The 26,001-nt window shown below is 35.4% G+C and overlaps 1 protein-coding gene across 4 annotated transcripts in view; it reads left to right on the forward strand.

Moving 5' to 3' along the window:
• Positions 1-26,001, forward strand: part of LOC138697623 (uncharacterized) — a 55,572-nt gene that overhangs the window by 6,541 nt on the left and 23,030 nt on the right. For 2 of the 4 annotated variants that reach the window (XM_069823026.1, XM_069823028.1), the window contains exons 3-5: positions 5,527-5,628; positions 13,211-13,395; positions 22,365-22,655. In XM_069823026.1, the coding sequence (XP_069679127.1) occupies positions 5,527-5,628; positions 13,211-13,395; positions 22,365-22,655 (578 nt within the window). The remainder of the gene's footprint in view (positions 1-5,526; positions 5,629-13,210; positions 13,396-22,364; positions 22,656-26,001) is intronic. The other 2 variants (XM_069823029.1, XM_069823027.1) reach the window with 2 other exon arrangements.

A 26,001-nucleotide genomic window follows, 5' to 3' on the forward strand; every position in this document is an offset into this window, starting at 1 on the left:
ACTAAAAGATTAACTGATTAATAAAAGCTAGACAGTTTATTGTAAAAGTTAAGAAGAGAGAAACATTTTTTTTTATTATTAAGTAAAAATTAAACCTACTCTGCGCAGTAAGAAAATGCTTAATAAGCTTGCTTTTGAACGCTACTAAATTCCGACAGTCTCTGATGTCACTGGGTAGGGTATTCCACAAGCGCGAGAGCGAGATTGTGTATGATGATGAATACGATGATGTCTTATGTGTTGGTATGGCTAGTATGCGGCTATTTTGGAGGCGGGTAAAAAGATTATGATAGGATGACAGGTAACTGAAACGGGAGGCAAGGTAGGTAGGTGTAGAAGTGTGAATGACTTGGAAAAGGAGAACAAGAGAATGAAAATTTCTACGTTTGTTAAGCCGTAACCAATTTAAAGTTTAGAAGGATGGGGTAATGTGGTCAGCGCGACGGACATCGCAGACGAAGTGAACACAAGAATTATGAACACGTTGTAATTTTTGCGACTGGTTGACATTGAGGTCAGTCTGTAGAAAATCACAATAATCGAAGTGGGGCATTACTAGTGTTTCCACTAGTATTTTCTTGAGTGATAGCGGAAGGAATTTTCGATTGCTATTTAAGGAATGTAGTATGAAAAGCACTTTTTTGGTAATATGGGTTACTTGGTTATTCCACTTTAAATGCGTATCAAAGTAAATTCCAAGGTTTTTAACACAGGAAGCAAAAGGGATTATTGTGTTGTTTAATTTGACTGGAAGAGCAGGAGTAATGTTGCATAATAGACGTTGATGTCCCACTAGGATTGCTTGTGATTTTCTTGCGTTGAAAGTCAAACCAAACTTTCTGGCCCATGCAGATATAGATTCAAGGTTCTCATTAAGATTTTGTATTGCGTCATTGAGTGAGTCAGGGGTTGTATGGATATGGATTTGTAAATCGTCTGCATAAAGGTGATGATTACAGTGCTGTAGAGTCGAGGGGATGTCATTTACGTAAATAGTGAATAGTAGTGGTGACAGAACAGATCCCTGTGGGATTCCAGAATCAATGATACGCCATGAGGAAGTTCGACTTCCAATGCAAACACACTGCTGACGTTCGCTGAGATACGAGGAGAACCAAGAAACTGCGCTTTCTGATAGTTGGAGTGATCTGAAGAGAGAGAAGTTATTATGTTTCCTAATATTCGTTTCAAAGCTTTGGGACTCGAAATCTATACCAAATTTCTTACAATTACATTATAATAAAAAATTCTAGAATGTAGGCTTTCACGGCCAGCTTCATTAGGATTGGTATTTTTCGGGCTAGAGGGTCGTGGTCTGTTGGTAATACAACCAAACATTTTGTCCACTATTCTAGTAGACATCTTTAGTGACGTGGTACACGTGAGCAGAGAGATCTGTATGTACAAGGACAATTGGTACCATTGTTCTATGTTTTGAATATGATTAGTTTCCCAGAAAAAACGTCCTTTATAAAATACATGAATTATGAGATCTTGCAACGCTGCGTGCTGCAACCAGCTGAGAGTACATATTAAGTTGTGTTGTTTTGAACAACTCCTTTACCTGTGTCATTGCCATCATGCCATGTATGTTGTTTTTAAACTCGTAAGAAAAAATACAGATGGTGTACCGTATAATAAGTTTTGTGTTTAAACTGTATTAGAGAATGAACAATGCTTATATCATGTTAAATAAACTCTACAACCTAATTTTAATTAAGTGTTCAGAGAACACAGACAATAAGGCACGTTTATTTCAGACTAAATGGAAAAGATTAAGAAATACGTATTTCTACACTCCCATTTCAATTGAATATTCTACAGATCGTAAACAATGTTTATTTCACGTTATAAAAACAAAATTTTAAAACTCTAAAGGAAAAAATAAGAATACAATATGCTTATTTTACGTTAAAGTAACGAACAAAATTAAAAAATATTATTTTTAAACTTCTCAATTTAATTTTAATTAAATATTCAGTGAACACAGGCAATAAGAAAAACTTATTTTATATTATACAAATCTAATTAATGATTAAAAATCTTCGTTTTTCGTACTAGGCGCATTTTATTCAGCCAATTAGAAATAATTCTCTCCCACTTTAAATTTTAAATTACTAACCGGTAAAGTTACATACAAGAAATCAAATTTCTTAAGCTATCAATAAAAGCAATTGTATTATGCTTATATTTCTTGTTGTCTCACTCATTCCTCGCATATGCGAGCTGCAGACAATAACTTTTACAGAGTTATTATTATAGATACATATTAATTTGTCCTACAGAATTTATCTGTAATATTGACACTTAATATTTTAGGAGAAAAATTCCCTCCAGCGCGGGGGATCGAACCTGGGTTCTTGGTTCTATGTACCAAGTGCTCTGACCACTGAGCTACGCCGAATTCAATCCACAGCACCGGATCGAATTCTCCTCCTTCGATGTTTCCCTTTGTGGCCTGACTCCAAGTTAGGCATATATGTTGACGTGTATCCAATGTCAACTGCCATTATACTAGGAGCGCACTCAGCTGAGTGACTTGTTGGCCGGGAATTCGCAGTTATTATGCACTGCTAGCTGAGAGAATATTACAGATATATATTAATTTGTCCTACAGAATTTATCTGTAATATTGACACTTAATATTTTAGAAGAAAAATTCACTCTGGTGCCGGGGATCGAATCCGGGTCCTTGGTTCTACATAGGCCACAAAAGGGAAACATCGAAGGAGGAGAATTCGATCCGGTGCTGTAGCTCAGTGTTCAGAGCGCTTGGTATGTAGAACCAAGGACCCGGGTTCGATCTCCGGCGCCAGAGCGAATTTTTCTCCTAAAATATTAAGTATTTTACAGAGTTGTCACAGTCCATCGTGTTTTAAAATTACTTTGCAGAATGAAAAGTTACATTTGTTTGGATCAAATTTCTGCACATATAAAGGACAGTAATTTATTATCATATGCTATGAAATGTTTCATATAAAATATTTTTCTTTCTCTGAAAGGAAGTAAAAACGAACAAAGTTGTATTAAACTCTCCTGTTTGAAATATCGCAAAGAATAACCCCTTGAAATTAATGACATCACTTATGGTTCACTCTGTATAAGGAGACACTTAAAAGATATTTTTGAACACACAGAGCTGTAATTACTGGAAATTGACTATAAGAAATAAAAATGAAGTAAATTGTACATATAAACTTCTAGTTGTAGTAATTTGTTAAAGATGTAATCTTTATAAAAGTTTCCAGTTTTTAACTGTGCAATGGCTTGCAAGGAACTCGCATATTGGTGGAAATCCCCCACTCCACGCATACACATACAGTTTTCTTTTTGCAATAAAATGTTGTGGTATATCTTTTGTTAATCAGACACACCTGTATAATATTTCCAAGATAAACTGGCATATTGTTGAATTATACGTGTTTCAAGCTTATTCATTCATTCTGTTCTCCCCAGTAGTGATAAGTCTTTCACTGCAAACTCCGCATTCTCCAATCATTCCTATTTTCCGCCTTCCTTTCAGTCTCTGCATACAATCCATATTATATAGTAATGCTATCATATGATATTTTCTTCTGCCCCTAACTTTTCTCCCGTTCACCATCCCTTCCAGTGCATCCTTCAGTAGGTAATTTCTTCTCAGCCAGTGACCCAACCAATTCCTTTTTTTCTTCCTGATCAGTTTCACTATCATTCTTTCTTCACCCACTCTTTACAACACAGCTTCATTTCTTATTCTGTCCACTTCACACGCTCCATTCATATCCATATTCACATTTTAAATGCTTCTCATCGTTTCTCTTCACTTCGTCGAAATGTCTATATTTCTGCCCCATACAATGCCATACTCCAAACAAAGCACTTCACTAGTCTCTTCCTTAGTTGTTTTTCCAGAGGTCTGCAGAAGATTCTCCTTTTCCTATTAAAAGCTTCCTTTGGCGTTGCTATCCTCCTTTTGACTTCCTGGCAGCAGCTCATGTTACTACTTTTAGTACACCCCAAGTATTTGAAGCTGTCCACTTGTTCCACTGCCTCATTTCGAATTCGCAAGTTTACTTCCTTTATCTTTCTTTCGATAACCATAGTCTTTGCCTTGTTTGCATTTATCTTTACCCTGTACTGCTCACAGCTGTCATTTAGCTCCAGTAGCACAGTAGCATATCCCTTAGTATCGTCTCCTCTTCTGGTGACAATGCTATGTCGTCTGCAAATTTTACACACTTACTTCCTCTTATTTTCACCTCTTTGATGTTCTGAAAACAGTTCTTTACTAAATCCTTGAAGTAGATGTTGAATAGAATTCTTGTCGTACTTCTCTCCGTATTCAATTTCCGTTTGACATTTCTTCTCCTATTCTGACTTCGACTCGTGAAACATGCCATATTTACCGTTTCTTGTTCTTCTTGTTTATCATATAAACAAGATTTTTTTTTGTCATTTTGGTGTAAAAGATAAGTAGGACAGTTATAATCAGATGTTAAGTGTGTTTGTAACAGGAGTAGAATAGACGATACCTGGGCTCAAAAAGGACCAGAGCAAATTGGAATGGAATTCTAGGGATTCTTTCTTTCTGTCTCGAAAAAAAAAAGGGTGGGGGGAGGGAACCATTCCAGTTCATTTCATTATTACATCAGTATAGAAGATACGAAATAATTCCTTCATATAATGCTGTTTCATTTCATTTATTGTATTACATAGATCTTACATTAGCATTGAAGCTTTAAAATGTTGAAATAGTCAAAATTTTACAACCTTACAATATTTTGGCGAGATGTAGTGAGATGAGATGAGGCCGAGGATTTGTCGCAGATTGCCTGGCATTTGCCTTAAAGATTGCTTTGAAGAAATCTAGTAATATTGACCAAAAGAGTCTGTTCATAGATACCACAATCTTTATAATGTCTAGTGTTTATTTTATGATTTTGTAAAGTAATTGTACACGAATAAAAGTTAATAAATAACAAATCTTATATTGTATGTGTATATTATCATCTTTGAGGAATTGTATGCCATATCTACCAAAATAGAATGTAAAATAGGGAACGAATATAGGAAGAGTATGGAAAAAGAAAGAAATTGAATATAGTATACGATAAGAACTTCTGTTCCATAATTCATTTCTGTCATTTATTACAAAATAATAAACATTGGTGGTTTTATAATATATTGATGCCGAATGATATTTGGTTTTGCTGAAAAGAAAACTTTAAACAAAAATGAAGATTTGAATGAACAGTCTGCCTTAAACATTATTTGGTTTTACTTTTATAATAAAAGAATAATGTTTATAAATAACTACATAGGTGAAATTCATTTACTGTACTTTTAAATAATTTCTAAAGTCTGTTCAGTTGGCCGTTGGTTTTACTGTAAATTGATGCTTCTAATTAGCATGGAATCTCTAATGTTTGCATTTTAATTTATCTTCAGCTTTACACTGAATCGTATACTTGTACGTTTGGTACTTGTACCTATTCTAATGTCTGTGTCTTGTCTTTTGCATCTAACGATTGGCTTTCACATCAGCACGGGTCTCCAGATTCCAGAGGTTACCATGTGTACCCTTCAAATTCTTCCCAGTACCCACCACAACCAGCTTTCCAAAGTCCAGCCCCATATAGTCATCAGGTAAATGTTTTGTGCATGCATATTAACCTCTCTGACTTTAATTAAATGTATTGATGTAGTTGAGGAATATCATTTAAAAGTTTCCTTTACTGTTATCATGTGTTTTCAGTCAGACTGGGTTGCTGAAGATGAGGTTTGTACAAAGGAATGAAGTATATACTATGAAAGGTATTCGGAAAGTAAGAGCCAGTTTAATATTACCAGTGATGGAAGAGTTTGCATGCACAGTGTGTTAAAGTGAATCATCGGGAAATTATGTGTGAACTCGTATGATTATCACGAAATATTAGTAAGACAATCGAGTATCCTGCCACTTATGAAGTTTGTGCTGTGAGTGGCAGACATTCAGAAGATATCATCTGTTAACTTCTAGCATTGATTGGGGAAACTTTGTATGACTTTCTAATTCGTTTCAAGTGACTTACTTCATCAGTTTGAAAATTGAATTCAACTATTTTTGTTCAATCTTTTAACTTTCTACTTACTGTATAAACGTATTGTAGAAAGATATATCAGTTATTTTAATCAAAATTTGGAAGTATTACAAAGTTAACCCAATTTTCTGTAACATATTGTGACTTTTATTTCACACAACAATGTTGTTTTTATTTACAACAAGAATAATCACTTTCTATAATTTAATTTAAACACTCCCGTCAACAATGGGATTTCCACTCCGCACAGCAACACGGTATTCGTTATTGCACTCCACAGACGACAATGGCAATTCACTTGGACTATTGAGAACAACAATGTACTCCTAATCTCAACTAATGTTGACAAAGCACTATTTACAAACAAAACTGTCAGTTTACAGTTCGTATGCCTTGGCTAGTTCTTCTAGCTCATTCACTCAAGTTCACAGTATATCGAACCCAAGACTTCCAGAGACAGTCCACTGAACTTCGAACTCAGGTCCCCCAACTGCGGTCCACTGCACGTCGAACCAAAGACTCTGGATATGCTGCACTCACCAGGACCCTTCCACAGGTGCGGACACACTTAAGTTGAACTCGGTCTCGAAGCTGGCTTCACTGCTGCTACACAAGACTGACTGGCTTGCTGTCCAAAAACTGAACTCGCTTCTCCTCGCGTCCTGTATTTATTACTAAATTACATGTTCTCGTCTTTTCGATTTCTAGACGTTTCGTTACAACAACCGGCTCGTGTAACTTTTCGAAACTTCCAGCTTCCCCCTCTTGCTTCGCGCCGGCTAGTCTTCCTTTACGTCCATCGCAGTCGGTTTTCTTCCCTTCTCCCTTCGCCACATGCCGCGCCACCTCCTCACGCTCCCTCTCTTCTGCCGGACGCGCACGAAGTTCCCCAAAGCGGCCAGGAACGACGAGAATATTCGGCCTGCTGTCACAGTATATATGTTTAAGAACAATGAATCTGACGAATTACAGTATAAGAGAATTGCTGAAAAAGTAGCAGGAGCTGCCGGAATCAGTTTTTTCTCCATTAAGAAAATTGGACGATATAAAGAACCTCGTTGAAAATAAATTTGAGACTGCTAGAGCTCTGTTTCGTTTTCATAAAGTCACAGATTTTATAGGAGGAATGCAGGCTGCCTAAAACGAGTTTAATTCTAATTCAGTCTGGATCTTTATTGTCCTATTCTCAAAATAGGAGTGATGAAATAGCTGAAAAAATTACTGTAATTAGTTGTGTAACATAGTACTACCTTTGCTTGTCTCTCCTGCTCCTTTATTCTGTTTAATTTTTACAAATTCTCGAGATGAGAATGCCTAAACATATATTGCTGCTCCCATTCCTAAAGCTGAAGAAAGTGTGAAGGAGAGTGTTCTATGTTTCCTTAATCTTTATAGATTTGCAAGAAATTTCATATATATTATTTTAATGTACCGAAGTACATATAATATTTCCATGCAGATATTCTGAGTCACCGTACGATGAAAGAGTAATGGAACGGAGAAAAATTCTCTCCGGCGCCGAGATTTGAACCCAAGAGTTGGAATTTAATCAGAGACAATTCTGTCCGACGCCAGGGTGGTATCCGGTGTGGCTTAGTGGATAAAGCATCAGCACGTAGAGCTGAAAACCCGGATTCAAATCCCGGCGCCGGAGAGAATTTTTCTCCGTTCCATTACTCTTTCATTGTATGGTGATGCAGAATATCTGCATGGAAATATCATATGTACTTCGGTACATTAAAATAATATATATATGCGTAAATCACTTCGTGATTTAAGACGGCGCTTATTCCTTCGGATCCCGGCCAACTAGTCACTTATAACGAGTGCACATCAGCACATGTGTGGACTTCGGTCCTACGTTCATATACATCTATGACGTAGTGCAGAGGGCGGCCACTAGAGGGAACCCAAGAGTTGGAACTTAAAACTGAGATGATTCTTCCGACGCCGGGGTGGAATCCGGTGTGGCTTAGTGGATAAAGCATCAGCACGTTGAGCTGAAAACCCGGGTTCAAATCCCGGTGCCAGAGAGAATTTTTCTCCATTCCATTACTTTTTCATCGTAAGAAATTTCATGTTTTTATAAATTGATACATAAGAGTGTGCTACCCAATCTTCCTTTTTGTATTGTGTCTTCCTCAAAGTAGATCTGTGTCTCACCTCTCACTCCTCACGCACTTGGGTGTTTGTATCCGTCTCTGTTGGAAAAAGCTCTGGAAGTGAAGATGGTTGATAACGAAAGTGTAACAGGTACTGTATGTCTCTGTGACTGGCATAATACAAAGCGATTATTTCCGTGATGTCGATCTGCTAGCAGCAGCTGCGTGGTTGGTAGACACACACACGAGAACACTGATCATATGGGCGCGACAGAGAGACCAAACAGAATTGATATGTACCTGTAGATATTGCTGGCAATGCTTGCAATCTTACAATTTAGGGATATAAATTCTGGGAGATGTTTTAATACACATAGAATATACTTGCTATAGGTCTCGCAAGCAGGCAATACCGATGGAAGGAATGCGAATGAAACACTGCGATAAGGAAGAGCAGGTGACAGGAAAGGTCACAAGATTGCTTGAAAAATATTCAAGAGTGCAGTCGGAAGAGAAATGACATCGATAGAATCAGTCTTGCATTGTGATAGTTACATTACGACTTTGTTTTTGTTCCACTGCATGTGAATACGTGTCTTGTATTGCACGGTATTATTACTTCATTTATAAACATATGTTGCGCGTTTAATTAGCTTCGAATTTTTCTCTTGCTACATTCTTTATTTCCACAGCGATGTCCTCATTTGTTCATCTTCTTGAAAGAGACAGTACTTCCATCTGCCTGCACCTCTCGACCCCCTTGACGTGCCTACATACACATGTCAAAACAGACAGCAATGCAACCATTGCATTTCGGTAATCGTTTGTTGCGCGAGCTATATATGGGAAGTCACTCAGAAAAATAAAACGAGGCAAAATAAGCAGAAATGTTCTTAGCATGACTGTAACTTTTACATTTTAGGGATATAAATTCTGAGAGACGTTTCAATACAAACTACTGAGAACAATGAAATTAAACTGTGGGTATAATTCTGAGGCTTACGTTTCAGGGATGTAAATTCTGGGAGACGTAGATTTATAAAGGTGCATATGTTTCATATTTTTGTATTTTGTAAAATGTACTGTTGTGTTAAAATATAACATTCTTACCAAGGCATGTGTAAAATTTTGTTTTGAGAAGAAGGCAAAAAAGGGATTGAAGAGTAATATAGGACTTGAGGCTTTCCCGGCATTGGAAATGGAATAATTTTTCTCGGGTTCTGAGTCAGATGAGTTGGATTGGAAGCAACAGTCCAACTCTCCAACTCACTTGGCTGAGAACCTGAGAAGAATTATTACTGAAGAGTAGTTCATTCATCTCTGATTGAGGTTCTGGCTGATATGTACATGTATTATCAGGCAGTACATCTCACTTGTGTCAGAAGAGGAACAATTCCATTCCAAGTGGTGCCTTGTTGGTATCACTTGTGAGGTTCAGACTGTCTTCGGGCAGTTGACTAAATAACATCAGTAGTCCATTGAACTAAAACTTCTAAGATTACATTGTATAAAGAGGATTATTTATGATTTTGAAGTGAATTATTTATTTAATGTCACTGATTTATTTATTATTAAGTGGATTTTTATTTTTCTAAGTGATTTCTCATGTGTTAAGCTGATTTGTATGTATTAATACATTTCCGACATTTTACACTCTCAAGACATAAATAAGGACCCAGTTCAGCAAGTAATTGTCACTTGATTTCCCCCATTTCGACAATCCTGCGACATAACCTCTTGGTCAGACACATTCATGGAAGTTTTCGTAAAAATTATTTACATGGCGAAGTTCATAATTTGAAATGATTATCTTTCCTTCTGAATATTGTCCTTTAGTTCCTCCATTATATGAGATTGCTTTTGTAAATCATATCTTTCAGATTCTTGCACAGAGATGAATCGCAGGAGATTGATTAAATGAGGAAACTCAATGGTCATAATCATATCTTCAAATACTGTTTTTATTTAGTATATTGAAGTTGTGGATGTATGAGCAGTTGCGAAATCATATTGGAAGATTGCACATATCGACGTACATATCAGTCAAGTGTTCGAGGAAAGGATTCAGAATTTGTTTCCTGTATCATTCAGAATTAATTGTATCATTAAAGAAAATGGCCTCTGTTATTCTTTAAGCACTTACTGCACACATCACATTCTTCTCCAGATGACTCATCTTACATAAATATCTGTTACTCTACTGTGTACTACTTTGGGTTTACTGTTATATTATGTAAATAAACACTAACAACTTACGACCTCTCAATATGAATTGCGAATCATGGCTAAACACTCAGTGTTCTCTAATAGCCATGCTTGCATGGGCGACATTCTCTGTCAACCTGTTGCAGCGGGCCATCAAGGAAATGATCGCACTGTATAATGTTGATTATTACCAATATTCTGTAGCTTGCGTTAATGGATGTTTCTAGTGATGTTCATAGCACTTATTATCTTGATGTTTTTGATGTTAGATGTTGTGATAAACTGGCTGCCTATAAAAGGACAAGGAACAAGGTAAGAAGTGTAGACATCTCATCGTAATGTGTCACAAGATGTATCCTTAAACTTAAATAGTAACTTATATGAATGTGTATCAGTAGATCTGAGCTCTAATGTACACAGTTTACAGTCATCAGTCTTGAATGTTAAGATACAGTACCCTGGTTAAGGGATTCTATCAATTTCAGAGAAATGTATAAGGTTATGGCGAGATGGAAAATTTTGTTTTTTCAGAGACTGAATCCAGGACCTTCTAATGCATAATCTATTTCTGTACAGAGCCAATTTGCTTCATAAATCTAACATAAAACGTGGACGAATTTCAGTGCAGAAGAATTTTGATCTACTTTTTATCCCATTCTCATATCTTCTGTTAAGACAGTTCCACATTCATTCATGTAATTTGGACTTGCCTTAATCCCCCAACTTCATTGGAGGTACCGTAGCTGTTTTCATAGCTAAAAGAATCTGGACACTGAAGATTGCTATCATTGCAATGATACAGTTATTCGCCACTATTTTATTATCTTTTTTTATTTATGCATTGTTCTGCTTTCAGATTTTCCTTGCACCGAAAATATTGTTCAGTGATTTCTTAAAAGAAATAAATGCATATTCATGGGGTGAAATTTTGGTCATTTTCAGTAAAAAATCGCATTTTGGTGTCTTGTAAAAATGAATCAGCATTCTCTTTTTTTATATGAGCCATTCAGAGCAGAAGTGGTGTAAGTCAAAAATGGGTAATGAGGTTTAAAGTAAACATTCTGTAAAATACAGGGCAAAGTAGCAATTAATATTCAATTTATTTAAACTATTAGTAGTCAGTGGATAGCAAGAAGGACATATTAATTGCTACTTTGCGCTGTATTTTGCAGAAATTTTACTTTAAACCTCAGTAACCAATTTTGACTTACACCACTTTTGCTCTGAACGGCTCATATGTTGAGCAAGTTTCAGTGCTCTGCAGCGCTCGAAAGCATAAAGTTACGCAATATATAAATGGCAGCACCCTTGAACTTCAATTCCATTCAAATTTTACAAGCTGTTTTCTCATACACTTTTTTTTTTCAACACATTTCGTCATGTTCGAAGTGTAAAGGCTCTTACAATTTTGATGCTAGGTACATGATATTTTTACTGCATGTTCTGTACACTGTGGTTAACAAAATAGTGCATGGGTTTTATGATTAAATGAATACTTTTTGAAATAAAAAATGAAATATTTATAGCGACAATGGAAAATTTCAATTTTTAGTTATGCAGTGGTTATAAAAATTTTTTCCCACTTTTGTAATAAAGATTTAGGAAAATTGATGCGTGATATTTTTCTAAATATGCCACAGGTCTTGCAAAAAAAAAAATTCAAACATTTTACTCAAACATTAAAATACATACATTTTTCTAGTAATCTTCTATGCCACATCAGTAAATTTAAAAATGCAGTTATATTGTCAGACTCCAAAGCAGCTATTCTATCAATTGTCTCTAAACACACACCTTCATCTCAAACAGCAGAAATAACTAAAATGCTCTCTCAATTAATATCACTCAATAAAAGAATTGTATTCCAATGGATACCATCCCACTGTGGAATCTTGGGAAACGAGAATTCGGATGCTTTAGCAAAGAAGGGCAGCACTGCTACTTACAGACCTGTTACTAAATCTACATATTACTCTGTGAAAAGATTTATTAAATCTACATACTTAGACTTGAACAAACAAAATTTGATAACACAATCCCATGGGAAAAAATGGAACTCTCTGCATCAAAATCCACAGTTAATTCCCGATTTATCACGAAAATCGTCTGTAGCTGCATTTAGATTGGCAACAGGCCATGATTGTTTGGCCAAACACCTGCATAGAATAGGAATATATCAGTCCCCTAACTGTCCATTGTGCAACTCAAACCAAGAAATGGATTCGGAACATCTCAAAATCTATGCTTCAGTGGCTGGTCATGATAATATCTTTGAAAAATATTGGAGTGCAAGAGGTCAAATGACTTTATTGTCGAACGCCTGGCATTAGAAAACAACAACAACATTTTTCATAATATTTTTGTTAATAACTCTGAAACTAATTGATTCAAAGAAGTGAAACTTCACCACATCATTATCTATCACACCATGATTATGTGAACAAAAAATCAAGAAAGTAGCTTGAAAAATGTATGAAATAGAAATTTCACCCATTACCCTTTAAAAGAATGCTCATGTATGAGGTGATCAGATATGAAATACATTTAACATGACTTTTACATTAAGTTCATTTTTAATAAGGAATGGTAACTTAATAGTGATGCTTAAAAGTGGTTTGTTTGTGTGCCAAATATTAATGCTAGTAAAGAAGGTGAGTATTTCACTGTAAAGGAGATCATTTCATTAATATGTTTGTTTATTTAATATTTCATATAAGACATACCAATAATTTGGTGTAATTTTGTTCAGTTCTGTTTGTTCAAGATTTTTTTTCCTTCCATGTGCATGTTTTGATTTAATTTCGCATTTAACATATGTTAATATATCTATTGTTTGTGTAGGACTTGACAAATGTACGACCCAGCCCCATGCCTGGCAGAGCAGTAGGGGCTCCAGGGAACTTATATGCTTCTCCAGCCCGTACCATGGAGACTACTATGACAACTGACACTGAACAGTCAGTTTCCAAGATCAGTGCTATGTTCCCCACTGTGTCAGACACACACATTCGTGCTCTTCTGATGAAGTAAGTGATTTTTTATATTAGCTCTACAGAATAATCGTTTGTGCAGCTGTTGGCGCATTATTCATTGAAATAGTTTCATTTCTAATACACAGAGATCAATGAAACAATATTCTTTCATTGAGCAACTTCGTTATTGGAATGTGCCTCTAATTGTTATGTAATGTCTTCATAAAATTAACATTACTTTCTGTTTTGTGATAGTTATTACTCCATTTCTCCATCAGTTCCAAGTTGTTGATCCATTACCTCTTGCTTTTTAACACATAATATTGTATTAACCAGATTCCAATATGGTTCAAATTTAACTACAGTAAAACCTCTATTATCCGTGGTAATCAAGGGGATGGACTGGACGGTTAATTAAAAAAATCGAATAATCCGTACCGTAAAATATTTTCATAAATTAAGTGGACAACACAGCCTCATAATTTCCTCCATGGTATTGTGTTTAACACGCTAGATAGTTAATCAGAAATTCACTCTAAGTCCGGTTGTCAACAATGTGTTTATAAGGGCCATGTAAATTCCTTACATTGATTCTATGCTGAAAGATAGGAATAGTAGAGGTTCCCTGTTGTAGATTTGCAGACTTTATACACTTTATCCTTGCTTTTAATTAAATCGCGCATATTTGTAACACTAATCTCTTATTCTGGTGCGAGATGTGCCTCAGTTTCTCTTTTCCCAAACTGATCAATTATTTGTACTTTTATTTCGATACTTAGAAAAAACACTTCTGACATCTGTGGAAGATATTTTGCATAGAAGCTATTAAGCATGGCCACTGGAACAGTAGAATAAGGACTGAATGCTGCACGGGTTTGCTATAAATTTTGCTGAAATTCTTGGGACCATTCCTTTGAAAGCAGGTAGTGACTATTTTACAATTTGGGCAAAACACTTTCAAGTAGGCCTACCGGTAACTGTTCCTATTGCCGGGAGTAGTAATATGTAAGGATAAATGCTTATAATAACAGACTCTAGAAAAGAATGGGTATTAATATAAGGTATAGTACCACATAGGCTACTGTACTTTTTCCGCAGCAAAGAAAGAAAGAAAAGGGTGAGCAAAAGACAGTCGGATAATCCGCTGAATGGTTAATAGGGTGACGGATAATCGGGGTTCAACTGTAGAGCAAACTTTTGATTATCTGGGTATTAGGCCCAGTTGTACCAACACGGAATAAAGTCCTGTTAAAATTAATTCCATGGTTACGTGAGAAATGTGTTGTACAAACTCGGAATAGTGCATTATTCGGAGGTTATCTCCCGAATAAGCTATTCCATGCTTTCAGTCGCTGTTAAATCGTTATCTAGAGAATAAAATATAAAATGACACAGCATTAGACGTCAATAATTCCGATAGTGATGATGAATTATTATATTATGTATTTTTGAGAATGCGGAAAGAAAATAAAATAAGGCATAGACCTGACCTATTAAATGAATATGATGATATGTTTTTGGAAGAAGATTCTTCATGTGATGAAAGAAGAGATATGTTTTGCATGCCATTGTCACTAGATATCGGTTCCTGTTCCACACTTGCACATGTCTTTGCTTGTAAAGCGGGATGTAAGGGAGATTTCAGCATTTGTGGAATATATTTACTCCACAGTTGACCTACTCAAGGACCAGTGTCATCATGAACATTCGTAACGTTAATAGCAGTCACTGCGTCTGAGGCAGATTCTAATGTCACTTCTATTGGCTCATCTACACTAATTTCTTCCAAGACGAAACCACTATTTAATTCACTTGCCATGAAAGTAGCATCGGAATCATTATGCTGTCGTGTCCTTCCGCAGAGAGTTTGATCATTTCAAGTAATTACTTTTTCAAATAACATATTTGTTTTAACTGTATCTGCAGGACCTCTGCCCGTCTGGAGCCTATACTGTCTCTTTTTTGCTGCATATTTCCTTGCCTCTTTCTTTATTGAATCGTACTTCTGACGAAACTGTTCTGCATTTCTGTAGGTAGTTGTCTCAGCATTTAATAACCCAGCGATAGACTCCCATGCTCTTACCTTTTGATTTGAGGTTATGGCATCGGTCTTTTTGTTTTCCAGCACATTCCGATAATCAGTCACCATCTCAACTAGCTTAAGTGTATCTTCAATATTATAGTTCTGATTTCTAATTCGTTTTGATTTACTCATTTCTTTATAATAAATTCCGTAGACAAAATAGTGTAAACAATTACTGCACTTCATAAACAAAACACCATCTAAAGTGTTGCCAACCTCTGTTCCAATTCGGCTAACTATGGAATAGGTAACCTTGGAATAAACGAACGTCATGCAACACGATAGTCCATTTATTCTACAGTTAGGCTATTCCACGAATAACTATTTCGAGATTTATTCCGCGATTGTACAACTGGGCAAATGTGCCTGGATAACCGAAAAATTTTCTTTGAAAAATGTAAAAGAGGGGTTTGACTATATCTTGCTTCAATGGAAAATCACTTCTCATTGTCTTTGCAGCATTTTTCTATTATAACCAAATGCGTACAGCAACTAGATCACCAAGGATGATTATGTTTGTTAAAGTACACCTGAGTTTATTATGTTACATAGAATGCAGGTTAAAAAACAAGTAATAATAAATAAATGTACAATGTCGGGAGGGCAATCTTCAAGTAATATTGCTGTACACCCACTCGTTTGCATAGTTGAACTGAGGTGAAATCCCCTTCATTGGTTGTGCTATGTCCCCTTCACAGCATCTTCCTACATTATGCTTAGTGTCTGGCTCTAGTAGAGAACCCGTGAGAGTTTTCTGTGAGAAAGGATGGGAAAATAATTATACTGCAGAAGATCTGAAGAAAAGAAAGAGAAGAGAAATGGGAGTGCCTTGATAGGGAGAAAATTCTTGCCCTTAGACTACAATACTAGGTGGGGCAATGTTGATTTATTTTGAGACTTGTAATGCTTTTTTCTAGTGTTCATGAACTTCATTCAAAACATTGATACATAAGAGACACATATTGCTATTTATCATGACATCAATAAACAATATATATATTTTTTAAATTATAGTCCTCTCGCTCTTATTTCCGGCAGCCAATCACGTTGCAGGTCGGCTACATTTAAATGTGTGCGTCTTGTCATTCGCTATTGATGACGTAATGAATATCCTATGGCTCGATAAATACTTAATATAATCGCCCGCCATTTTGGCTCTTTTGTTGGCGTTCACAGAAATCACACGAGGATGTTATTTGCCGCTCAATTATTTGCTCAATTACAGTGCGTTTGATTTATTATCATAGGAGCTACGACATGATAATGTTTAACGGTGAAGCAAATAGATTCCTCATCTGGTAGCTCAGCAACGAAAGAATAAAAATGGCGAACGATACTACCTACCTAGACTTTATAGAGCCTTCACTTCCTAAGACGTAAGCAAAGGGGAGGAGTCACACCGGAAATAACAGCGACATGACTATACCTCTTTAAAATGCCCCCATCTCTTTTGATGCACTAGCCAATTAAAGGAATGATACTTCTAAATAATTCATTCTCTATTTGTAATATTCTTTTACCCTTAAAACTAAAGAAAAAAGGTATTTTACTAACAATTTCAAATTAGTGTAACTCTGAAAATATTGAGATTAAGACACATGTTTATCTGACATTTTTTGCTCACAATGTCTTCGGAAATAAGTTCCGTAAGTGGCGGTATGGAACTTTGAGGTGCAATTTCTTTATTCATAGTTTAATTTGTTCTTAAACTAGAAGACCTCGAAAACAAACAGCAAAATTAACACTTTGGAGTTTACAAATGTTTCCATGGTTTTAGTTACCGATATATAATATATAAAGTATGTTTTAACATCTTCATTTGGTAAATATATATATTATCAACATAACTACCACCACCAGACACTTAAGTAGCTAAAATAATGTTTTTTTTTTTTTTTTAATGTGGTGCAGTGTATTATTCTATTAGTACACATTAATGTACAATATATTACTAATTTACTGATCTATTTATATTTGTTTGTTTAGTCATGTATTTATTTAATTACTTAATTTGTATTTATAAGTCAATTTCCAAACACTACTTGATGTGAATTAGTTTTTCATTAACATTGTTAAATAAGCAGTACATATATTGAATATGTTAAATAAGCAGTACATATATTGAATAAAAAGGTGGGTATCAGATGTTGATTATTTACTGGATGCTATGTTAGGTGAATTTCTGATTTCATCTATCTGTCTTCTTATTAATACAAGTTAAGCGAACTTTATTGCTATTGTTGCTCTGCAAATAATCTCTTTCAATTTTACCAAGTATTTTGGGATTGGGGATTGTTACCTTACGTCCCTTTATTTTCTGAATAATTAAAAATTATAGTGTTTGTCTAAATAACATTACTCATTTCTCCACAGCTCTGTACTGTTAATATCAGAACTTTTAGAAAAAAAAAAACTTGTTAATTTAATATAGGACATTTATTTATTTATGAATACTTGGGTCCACACCTGTGGAGTAACGGTCAACGCGTCTGGCTGCGAAACCAGGTGGCCCGGGTTCGAATACCGGTCGGGGCAAGTTACCTGGTTGAGGTTTTTTCCGGGGTTTTCCCTCAACCCATTAGGAGCAAATGCTGGGTAACTTTCGGTGCTGGACCCCGGACTCATTTCACCGGCATTATCACCTTCATATCATTCAGATGCTAAATAACCTAGATGTTGATACAGCATCGTAAAATAACCCAATAAAATAAAAATGAATACTTGGTGAAATTAAAAGCACAGGAACCGGAATGCATGTTGCACATTTGCTACCAGGAGGCCATTTGGAAAGTAACTGCCAATCGACCTTTATTTCTCTATGTAATCACCATGCTGGTTTGTAGAAGAGTGATTCTGTTTTTCTATGCCAATATCAGGTAAATTGTTCCCAATGAACACAGCCAATTAATTCTTTGCTACTGCTATTAAGTTCCTGCCATCCATAAAATGCTGAAAGCTTGCTTGCAGGAACTGTTTGAGGAGCAAAAAGGAGTGGTAATTGCTAGGATACAAGTTTGGACTGTATGGTGTATGATCCTACAAGCCCCACTTCAAACATCAAAGCAGTTCAGAAGGGCGTTATGCAGTGAAGGGTGTACATTATCATGCAAAAAAAAAAAAAAAAAAAGATACCAGACCACGCCTTTTATTTGTGATTGCGTCCAAATCATAGTTGGCAGGTTTTTAGGTTGCATTGATATTTTTAACTAATTTTCCACAAAAATAATCAAATGGGCTCACAAAATTATGCATGGCTTCCCAGTGATTCACTTTAACTGACTGCATATGTGCGAAACTATTCTTACTCATTAACAATTGACCGGCCCTTACTTTCCAAATGCCCTTGGTAGAATATGTAGATCAACCAAACATGAAATATATGAAGTTATGTAAATATGACCCTCTCACTCATATATCTTACCATTATACTTTGTATAATAACCAAACCTAAATATATGATGAAGTTGAAGTTCCGTCCTTAATAATCTTAATTGCAATAGGGAAAGTTGAGAAAGTTTGACCACAGTGACGCACCTGCTTTATCAGTTGCAAACATTGATTAAACCTATCGCGTAATCTGGAGTGATAAGAACTTCCAAAGCATGAATTAGCCTTTTCTGTTAGTTGCTGTTATGACACATAAAATGTGAGAAGAGCTTCCTTCATAATTTTGTCATTTCTACATTTCCTTAATATGAAGCAAGGCAAGTTACATTTATTTTAGATTGACATTAATATATGAAAATGCTAAATGAGGTATGAGCTATAAATTATATGAGTTATACAGATATGTGAGTGTTATTTTTAGACAAAACAATGTGATTAGAATTGTTGAATCTGACTCTCCACAGATGGTGATTTGACACTCCTATAGTGTTTTTTTTTTTTTAATTCCATAGCAACGTAACTGTTAATTATAGTACAACTACTGGTACTATCATCGTGTTATTATTATTATTATTATTATTATTATTATTATTATAATTATTATTATTAAGTCCGTATAGGCCAGTTTCTATCTGATGCTTTTCCAATTCACTGCGGGCTAAAGCAGGGAGATGCACTATCACCTTTACTTTTTAACTTTGCTCTAGAATATGCCATTAGGAAAGTTCAGGATAACACAGAGGGTTTGGAATTGAACGGGTTACATCAGCTTCTTGTCTATGCGGATGACGTGAATATGTTAGGAGAAAATCCACAAACGATTAGGGAAAACGCGTAAATTCTAGTTGAAGCAAGTAAAGCGATATGATTGGAAGTAAATCCCGAAAAGACTAAGTATGTGATTATGTCTTGTGACCAGAATATTGTACGAACTGGAAATATAAAAATTGGAGATTTATCCTTCAAAGAGGTGGAAAAATTCAAATATCTTGGAGCAACAGTAACAAATATAAATGACACTCGGGAGGAAATTAAACGTGGACTAAATATGGGAAATGCCTGTTATTATTTGGTTGAGAAGCTTTTGTCATCTCGTCTTCTGTCAAAAAGTCTGAAAGTTAGAATTTATAAAACAGTTATATTACCGGTTGTTTTGTATGGTTGTGAAACTTGGACTCTCACTCTGAGAGAGGAACATAGGTTAAGGGTATTTGAGAATAAGGTGCTTAGGAAAATATTTGGGGCTAAGTAGGATGAAGTTACAAGAGAATTGAGAAAGTTACACATTGCAGAACTGCACGCATTGTATACTTCACCTGACATAATTAGGAACATTAAATCCAGACGTTTGAGATGGGCAGGGCATGTAGCACGTATGGGCGAATCCAGAAATGCATATAGAGTGTTAGTTGGGAGACCGGAGGGAAAAAGACCTTTAGGTAGGCCGAGACGTAGATGGGAGGATAATATTAAAATGGATTTGAGGGAGGTGGATATGATGATAGAGACTGGATTAATCTTGCACAGGATAGGGACCGCTGGCGGGCTTATGTGAGGGCGGCAATGAACCTTCGGGTTCCTTAAAAGCCATTTGTAAGTAAGTAAGTATTATTATTATTGTTGATTGTTATTTGTACCAGTACTTATCCTTATGAGAAGGTCAAATTTATTCTTTCATTTTTGCACATTACATAATGCACAAAAGTTTTAACCACGACTATTTTCAATAAGAACATCTTTGATGGTTGTACGCTATTTCGGCACTTCTTTCATTACCAGGTCATTCATTGCAAATATTTTGCCTCCTAAACATTTCTTTGGCTGCCCTAAAAGGTAATAGCCACAAGGGGGTACATTTGGGCTATATGGAGAATGTGGCAGTCCTTCCCAGCCAAGTTCAGTTCAGTAAGGGTATCAAACCTTCTGAATTTCCCCTTCACATATTGGTGTCACGGTCCATACTGAATTGCACAATTTGCAGAAGTCTAGCATTAAGTGGAATTGTTAAAAGTGTAATTTATGTGGAGAAAATGTCTGCTAATTATCTTAAAGTAATAGATTTTTTTTAAATATTGTTCACATAAAACAAGATTTTTTATTACTAATCGTACTCAAAATAATTGTAAAGGTTTTTCATAATATGAAATACTTCTTTGCGAATGCAAATGCATTTAATAAGTTACGTATAGAAAAGGATATCAGCACTTTTCTTTGTGTAGTATCAAAAGAATTCTTAATTTCGTTGAATCTTCATTGTGATGCATTAATTTAGAATTATGTTGTTGCCTTATGTACAATAGAACCCTGCTAATCCGAAATTCCAGACAACCAAAACATGCCAAGAAAGGGAAAAAAGAGAAGAGGAAGGAAGAAAAGTTTATTTAAACTGAAATTCATTTTAATACTACAGTGTTTAGAGACTGAAAATATACCAATACTTAATACAACTTACTTCATAACTGTGTAGTGCTCAGGAAAAGTGGCACAAGTCAAAAATGTTAATTTTACAGAAAAGGAAAAAACTGTCTTTACATTGGTTTATGTCGATTTGATTTTCTTCTGTATGAATTATTCTAATTTTGAGAGATACTTATGTCTCTTTTCCCAAGTGAGCAGATGTTCCGTAAGTTGTCGATAAATTAATAAAAAATTTTTGTGGAAACTGACTTATGTCACTTTTCCCAAGCACTGCAGAACTAGTGAATGAATTAATCTTTGTTTTCTATACCATTATGATAATCTGTCAGGGGATAAAGCATGGTTTCCCTGCTTACATATTTGTCTCTCGCTTAATTCGAAATTTTCACAGGCTCTGGTCCCAATTAGTTCGGACTAGCAGGTTCTACTGTATATGATTTTATTCAGTATTTATTTGTAATATTTTTGTCAACATTGAATTTTATTTAAGAAATAATCCTACAAAAATAACAGATATATGATACTTTTGTACCATTACTCTAGTAAGCGGTAAGTTTTGTTCTGTTATCTGCATTACCTTTCAGCTAATAAATACAATGATATACTGTATTTCAATTATTCAAGCATAACATCTTGATATTCCTATATGACTAAGAAAAAAAAAAAGAAAGAAAGAAGAAGAAAACTGATATACTCAAACAACAGTTGTTTGCAGTAGTTTAGGAAGGCTAAGAACAAAATATATTTCTTATGATGGACAAAGAATATTTAAGGGAAAAATGTTACAGAATACCCACGTTTGAATTAAGAATGACAAATATGGTAACAGCTCAGTGTACTAGTGTTTCTTTAATACCTGTAGTTGGCTAATATATCATTCATAGTGATGAATCACATCTCCAAATTCTGTATTTGTTATATTCCTTTTATCCATCTAGTAGTATCTGTTTTGTTTTCAGGTCACCAAACTAAAATTCTGTTCGTATTGTGTCCTCATATCTGCTCGAGGTGTGACCTTGATTTAACTCCAACAATAGAACCATAAACCACTCTTTTCATATGTACCAATCGAACCATAATTTTTCAGTTTTGTGTGTATTTTCTTGTCGTATTATTGTTCATGCAACAATTTCAGGTATCATAATCGTGAAGCAGTGGTAATGAGTGCACTGCAGGTGGAAAAGCATCCCATTAGCACTCCTGGGCCATATGCCACCCCACCTCTTCAAGGCAGGCATTTTCATGCGCCAGGCATTGGAGGGATTTCTGCTTTGCAGATGACACCTCCACTCGGATTGCGTGACAGTCCTCGTACTGGCTCTCCCATACCTCGTCCTGGTTCGGGTGCCAGTGGAAGTTATATTGGTTCACCAAGAATTGGAGACGTATACAGACGACCCCATTCTTCCCCCAAGATGAAACTGAGGTTCATATTTAACTCCTGTAGTTTGTATTTGTTTCAGGCCTCCTACATGTTCCCCTTAGTATCGCATGGATTCTGTATGCTGTGTATCAGGGATTCTCACGAAGTCGCTAATAACGAAACATTTGCTGTATTAAATATGCAGCACATACTATTAAAGCTAAGGTATTAATAGAAAGTGTCATTCCTTTAGGGAGTGTTGTAGCAGACTGAACGACCTCTAGTATTAAGTAACATTGCTCTCTTTCTCCCAAGGCAACATGATGCTACTTGAGAAATCCTGGTAATTTGATCTTGCTAGACAGTAGTATATTTTATTTGAATGCTTCATATTCCATTGTAGTACAGTAAAAGAACATTTTTATTTTTGTTTTCATTTATTTCCGTATTTTTTTAAACAGGTATATTCGAGAAACAGTTGGATGTGTAGGAACCATTCCTTTGTATACTTTATTTTATTACATTATCTTGGTGGTGATAACTGTAAAGTTGGGCAAGGAATTATTATAAATATTAAACATGAAAGTTTCGAGCTTCGTTACGATTGTTTCATTTATAGTAATTGGACAATCAGTATATTTAAATTTCAGTCTAATTCTTAATAGGAAAAACACACAACAAAATTTATGTTTATTAATTTTTAAAACTGTAAATTACTTTTAAAACAAGAGGCATCAGAACGTCAATATTATATCTGAAACCACAACTTTATGTTATCATTTAAGTTATATTTTGTTTATTTTCATCCATGTGCTTATGGCATGGCTGTAATGTGCATGTGTTGCTTCTGTATAAGTGAAAATGTACAGCACTTGTGGCCAAAATGTTAGTAATTTGTTTGTGTTTTGTGAACCATACCAAAGACTGAACCATTAGATTTAAAATATATTTCAAAATATGTTGTTGTTGTTTTCTAATGCCAGGCGTTTGACAATAAAGTCATTTGACCTCTTGCACTCCAATATTTTTCAAAGATATTATCATGGCCAGCCACTGAAGCACAGATTGAGGTGTTCCGAATCCATTTCTTGGTTTGAGTTGCACAATGGGCAGTTAGGGGACTGAAAATGGCAAGTTGTAGCCGATTTAAGTGAACACCATATTTTAATGTTTTGGTGGCTACTTCATTCACACACAACCCCCAGAATGTCTGGAGGACCACATCTGCTGTTGGTCGACGGGTCCACTGGACCTAGTTGGGAGATCTTGTTGATCACCAGCTTTCCCTCCTTAAGCCACTGGAGGACGATTTTAGTGCCATAGCAGGTCAGCACTAGGAACAGAAAAGTAGAAAGAGGAGGAAGGAAAGGGAAATGAACCCCTAGGTCTCGAATGCTCTAATGCCATCGGGGTCGAAGAAAGTAAGAGTTCAGTCAGAGGACTGGATAGGAAAGGGTAAAGAGGGAATTAGGTATTGAATAGAGGAAAATTACACCAAATTCAGTCATTAACTCATCAAGCTGACCAGTGCTAATTGATGAGTAGCCCCTCCCTTTAGTTCAGCTCGTAAAATTATGCTTACTAACAGCTGCACTACAGGAAGGTAGGGATGGGACATTGGGTATTTGTCCAGGTTGGTTCCTTAAAGCCTTCAATGGGAAGGATTAATGGCTCTCCCCCCTGTATCGACAGATACCCTTTTGCAGCCATATTTCAAAATATTTCCGTAATTATAATTATTTACAGTGTGTTGTTGCAGACATTTATCTTCAGATGCATTATGATAATTTTTATATTTGATTGATTTTCGTGTTAAGTCTCAGATAATGAATGTTCATGAAATATGTAATCTAATAATAAACCTTTATTTAGAACTATTAATGTACATTAAACAAAAAAAATATCAATGTACAAATTTTATTTGTAAATTTTACACTCTTGAATGTAATGTTCTGTTACAGTTTTCACATGAAATTTATATTGAGCTACTTAGGACTAATTACATCAGCTTAAAAATTATAGTTCTAAAATGTCTGCAAATTATAATTTACTTAAATAATCATCATCATCGGCGCTACAGCCCAATTTGAGCCTCGGCCTCCCTTAGAACTCTCTTCCATGTATCTCTGTCCCTGACAACCAACCACCACCCTTTAATTCCCACTTTCTTTAAATCCTCCAACACTCCATCCATCCATCGCAGTCTTGGTCGTCCTACACTCCTTTTTCCTTCAAATTTATTCCCCATAACTTTCTTGGGTATCTCATGATCTGCCATCCTTTGCACATGTCCTGCCCATCGCAATCTTGCTATTTTAATAACTGTAACCACATCAGGGGACTTATATAGTTGGTAAAGTTCAAAGTTGTATCTTATTCGCCATTCTCCATTATCACATATTGGGCCATATATCTTCCTTAAAATTTTAGTTTCAAAGGATCTCAATCTTGACATATTAGTCTTTGAAAGGGTCCACGTTTCACTGCCATATGTTAATACAGGTTTTACCAGAACATTATAAATATTGCATTTTGTTTCCCTTGTAAGGAGTCTTGACTTAAAGTGCTCAGTAATAAAAAAAAATATGCTTTATTAGCACTTTGAATTCTTCTATCAATTTCTTCGCTAATATCATTGGTGTCATTGATTAGTGAGCCCAGATATACAAAACTAGAGACCCTCTGAAATTTATATTGATTAATTTTTAGATGGGTTGTTGTTATCACGTATCTTTTTTGTTTTTTTGCATCCAACAATCATGTACTTGGTCTTCTGTTCGTTAAATTTCAGCCCCATTTTTTGGGCTGCTGTTTCTAAAGCAGTAAATGTTCTCTTAACATTCTCCTCAGATCGACCAATGATATCTATATCATCAGCATAGGCCACTATTTGGGATGATTTATAGAGTATTGTACTTCTAGTTTGTATATCTGCATCCTTTATCACTTTTTCAAGGGCAATATTAAATAAAAGACAAGCTAGTGAGTTGCCCTGTCTTAGACCCTTAGTTGTTTGAAATAAGTCTAATAGTTCAGATTGGATCTTTATTTGACACTGACTGTCATCCATACATGCTTTAACTACTCTCACCAGCTTCTTCGGAATGTTCAGTTCTGCCATCGCATTATAGAGCTCGGCTCTATTGATACTGTCATATGCCGTTGAAAAATCAACAAACAAGTGATGGGTTTCAATATTTTGTTCATATGTTTTCTCAATAATTTGTCTTAAAATAAAAATTTGATCAATTGTCGATTTTCCGCTTCTGAAGCCAGCTTGATAATTTCCTATGGCCCTTTCTGTGTATGGTAATAGCCTGTTGTGTAAGATTCTGGAGAATATCTTATAAGTGGTGTTTAATAACGTTATTCCTCTATAATTAGAGCAAATCATCTGGTCTCCCTTCTT

The sequence above is a fragment of the Periplaneta americana genome, chromosome 4 (assembly GCF_040183065.1).
Source record: "Periplaneta americana isolate PAMFEO1 chromosome 4, P.americana_PAMFEO1_priV1, whole genome shotgun sequence".
NCBI classification, from domain to species: Eukaryota; Metazoa; Arthropoda; class Insecta; order Blattodea; family Blattidae; genus Periplaneta; species Periplaneta americana.